Source organism: Mustela nigripes, chromosome X (assembly GCF_022355385.1).
Source record: "Mustela nigripes isolate SB6536 chromosome X, MUSNIG.SB6536, whole genome shotgun sequence".
Taxonomy (NCBI): domain Eukaryota; kingdom Metazoa; phylum Chordata; class Mammalia; order Carnivora; family Mustelidae; genus Mustela; species Mustela nigripes.
Genome location: NC_081575.1, coordinates 2,086,922 through 2,091,125, shown reverse-complemented (window position 1 = coordinate 2,091,125; position 4,204 = coordinate 2,086,922). Strand labels below are relative to the sequence as shown.

General features: G+C 59.2%; 1 protein-coding gene across 1 annotated transcript in view; it reads right to left on the bottom strand.

Annotated features, from left to right (window-relative positions):
* Nucleotides 1-1,958: 1,958 nt before the first annotated feature.
* PNMA6E (PNMA family member 6E) overlaps nucleotides 1,959-4,204 on the bottom strand; it is a 2,663-nt gene continuing 417 nt past the window's right edge. The window contains exon 2 of the mRNA XM_059385921.1: nucleotides 1,959-4,199. Within this exon, the coding sequence (XP_059241904.1) occupies nucleotides 1,959-4,199 (2,241 nt within the window). The remainder of the gene's footprint in view (nucleotides 4,200-4,204) is intronic.

Genomic DNA, 4,204 nt, shown 5'->3' with positions numbered 1-4,204 from the left:
GTCCATTAAGTAGCCTCGTCTTTTTTTTCCTTGACACCAAGCCTGTTAAGCAAGTGGAAGCGATAGGAAAATACGCCCATTCTCCCAGAAACCCAAGTGTCTAGATTTTTTCAGTTGCTCAGTAAGTGTTAATGTTGTTCCATGATGAGTTTCACGCTTAGAATAATAAAATACATTCGGGGTTCTTCAAAAACCTATCACTTTTTTAATACTGACTTTCTCAACGAGGATGCTAAGGGCGTTGGAGCTATGACAGCTCTTTGATGCATGGCCTCACTCCATTCACTGCACACCTTAAGCAATGTACAATCCCAGGAACTGGATGTCAGAGATCCCTTTAACTTAGGTAAAGGAGAAAACCATCATTACTCCCACTTAGTTTCAAAAGGGAAAGAGGACAGGGCCATCCCAAGACAAGGGCCAATGGAACCCCAAAATTTTACAATCCACCTATAAAATAGAAGAAAGCTCCTGATCATATCCTAGTCTTCCCGTCCAAGTGCCTCATATAACCTCTCCCTGGAAAAGTCTCCCATATGTACTGGATAAAAATCGTCTCCCTGGCTCCCTCCCCCAACCCCAGCAAACCAGCAAACCCTTCCTTATATCGGCCCACAGCAGAGGCAAGACTCAGCTGAAACATGCAATGAACTTTATTGAAGAAAACATTTACTGAAACCGTCAAAGAAGGAATGACAACAGAGAAAGGAACATCTAACAGCCACTAGAGCCCATAGGTTATGCCCCCCACACCGGGTCCCAAATGAGGTGTCTCTGCTTCCTCCAACACTGTGGCCCTCCTGCTCCCTGGCGGCCCCACCATCAACCTCTGGCCAGGATGATAGAAACTGGCCACATCCCCTCACCCCAGGGCACCCTCCCCTCTGGCTGACATGCTGGGGCCTGGTGCCACCCTAAGGCCTGCACAGGACAGTCCCAGGAAGGTGGAAAACGCAGCAGGGGACACTCGGCCAAGCTGGGGACACGGAGTCACAAGAAACAACGTGGCACATCAGAGCACGGTTCCCGTGGAGACTCCCGCTGGCCACCTCGGTCCTTGGTTGGTTCCTCCTTCCCGAGGTCACTGGGCGAGCAGCAGCCGTGCCCTCGGGCATCCTTCCGGCCGTCTCCTGGAACTGGGCTGGGGATCTCGGAGATGGGGCTGGAAACAGCTGCTCAGAGAAACACACACACATCTCCACGAGAACAAGCAGCGGCCGGCTTAAATCTACACCGAGAAAGCAGCGGTGGAGCTCACAACACTGGGAGAGAGAGCGAGCGGAGCCCCGGTCGCCACTGAGGCTCACGGCAGGTCCCTGGGCTGGGGGGTGGCTGCCCCAGTAGGCCAGGTCACCCACCACGGGCTCTTGCACACCTCAAGGCTCTGCACAGGAACGGGACCTAGTGGGGTGGAGGAGTAACGTGACACGTGGGTCATAAGGGCCCCACAGAGACACAAGCAGGTTTCCCAGAACATGGAGTGACGTGCCCTGGGGGATGCGCATGAGGATCTCCCTCTTGGGAGACCCAAGAGGCTGGCACCCTTGAGGCGGTCCCTAACATCTCCCAGTCCAGTGTAGGTGGCAGATGGCTCCGGGTGCCCATCACCTAGGCTAGGGTCAGCCACTCAGGGGTGCTTCCCAGACTGGCTGCCTGAGTTGGCATGGATTGGGACTGGGGCAGGGGCCAGGTAGGGTGCTGCCATGGGTTGCGGGGGGGGGCACCTTTCCCCGCCCCATGTGGTGTCAAGTGTGGTCATCCTGGTCACTTGGAAGGGCTCATGGTGGTGACTAGGGTGCCTTGGGGAGGTGGGGTCCAAGGAATTTGTTGGGGCTGAGTGGGCTGCTCCCTCGGCCCTGCCCCCCAACATAGGGTGAGGCTTCTGCCCCGGCATGGCCTCCCTCTGCCTCCAGAGCTCTGATACCTGAGAGGAGAGGGGGGCCCTGGGCCTTCTCAGCCTATTTGCCTGAGGAGGACTTGGGGGGGATAGTCTCCCAAGCTCCATCCTCATTTCCCGACTCCTCTGGGATAGGCTCCAGCCCCTCCTCAGGGGACCCTCTGGCCTCCTGGTCTCCGGCCTGGGCTAGGCCCTCTGGCTCATAGCCAGGACCTCTTGGGCCCACCCTGGGAACTCGGCCCATCTGGGGAGGAATGGGACCCCCAGGGGCCTCTGAGGGTCTTGCCTGACCTAGGCTCACAGAGATGGGAGCATTTTTATCTTCCTGAGTGGCAGGGAAGAACTTGGAGCTCTCCTGGGGGGCAGGGGCAGCCCTGGCAGCATCATGGGCTTCAGGAGCAGCCCTATCAGCTTCCACAGTGCCAGGAACTGCCGCACGGGCCTCCATGTTGGCTGGGACAGATTCAGCAGGATCTTCATTGGCTGGGGAGGCCTGGGTTTGACCTACACCCACAGGGATGCCCTCGGTTACGACCTCAAGAGCCGGGTCAGCCCGGAAAGCATCTTCGTTGGCTGGGGGATCCCCGGTTTCATCTGCACCCGCAGGGGTGCCCTCGGTGACAACCTCAAGAGCCAGGTCAGCCCGGAAAGCATCTTCGTTGGCTGGGGGATCCCCGGTTTCATCTGCACCCACGGGGGTGCCCTCAGTGACGACCTCAAGAGCCGGGTCAGCCCGGAAAGCATCTTCGTTGGCTGGGGGGGCCCCAGTTTCATCTGCACCCGCAGGGGTGCCCTCGGTCATGACTTCAAGAGCCGGGTCAGCCCGGAAAGCACCTCTGTTGGCTGCAGAGGCTTCAGCAACCTCTTCACAGGCAGGGGCAGCCTGGGCAGTGGCCAGCCCTCCACTATCCACACAGGCCCCTACTTCCGGTTGGAACTGCTCACCGCTAACTGGGATGGCCTCCCATGCTTCAGTCTCCCGAATCAGCCGCAACATCCCCAGGAAGCCAGGTGGTCTCCTCTCCAGTCGCATCCTCCTCAGCTTGTTTTGGAGCAGCTCGTTGGGCCGGGCCCGCATCAGCACCTGCCTGGCGCGAACCTGGTCTGCGACAACAGGGTGGAAGGCCCCCTTCTCCACAGCCGACTGCAGCAGGCCCTCCAGGCGCATCACATAGGCAAACAAAGTCTCCTGAGGCCGCTGAGCACAAGTGAGGAACTTGAGCCGGGCTGTCACGCAGGAGTCCTTGTCCCCAAACACCTGTACCAACGCAGCTAGGCAATCCTGAGCAGGCATGTCGGGATCTTCTGCCAGGAGGCTGCCCAGGAGCTCCAGTGCGGGGCCACCCAAGCTTTCCAGCAGCCGTCGCCTCCTCTCCCTTTCCGACACGTAGCGCCACGTGTACAGCATGTCATTGGCATGGTCCAGCCAACTCTCAAAGGACTCTTGCTCTTGGTCTGGCTCTTCCAACCCAGAAAAGGCTCTCAATTCCCCAAAGGCTATATTTTCCAGCACAAGCTGCTGGGCCTGGTTCCACTGCTGGGTCCAGGATCCTCCCGCATCTATGACTCCTGAAACCCCCACAGCTCCTTCCTCCCCGGCAGTGCCTGCCTCCCCAGCAGCTCCTGCCATGCTCACAGATCCTGCCATGCCAGCAATTCCTGTGTCACCTGCCGCTCCTTCCTCATCGGACACCCCCCCTTCATCTTGGGCTCCTGCCTCCCGTGCAGCTCCTGCCACTCCTGCCACACCGGCAGCTCCTTCCTCACCTGCTACTTCTGCCACACCCCCAGCTGCTGCTGCACCTGCGGCTCCCTCATGGGACACTCCTCCTTCATCTTCTGCTCCTGCCTCCCCTGCAGCTCGTGCCTCATCTGACTCTCCTCCATCTTCAGCTCCTGCCTCCCCTACAGCTCCTGCCTCACTCACAGCTTCTTCCTCATCTGCAACTCCTGCCTCCCCTGCAGCTTCTTCTTCATATGACTCTCCTCCATCTTCAGCTCCTGCCTCCCCTGCAGCTCCTGCCACACCTGCAACTTCATCCCCTGCAGGTCCTGCCTCACTCGCAGCTTCCTCCCCTGCAGCTCCTGCCTCACTCGCAGCTTCCTCCCCTGCAGCTCCTGCCTCACTCGCAGCTTCCTCCCCTGCAGCTCCTGCCTCACTCGCAGCTTCCTCCCCTGCAGCTCCTGCCTCACTCGCAGCTTCCTCCCCTGCAGCTCCTGCCTCACTCGCAGCTTCCTCCCCTGCAGCTCCTGCCTCACTCGCAGCTTCCTCCCCTGCAGCTCCTGCCTCACTCGCAGCTTCCTCCC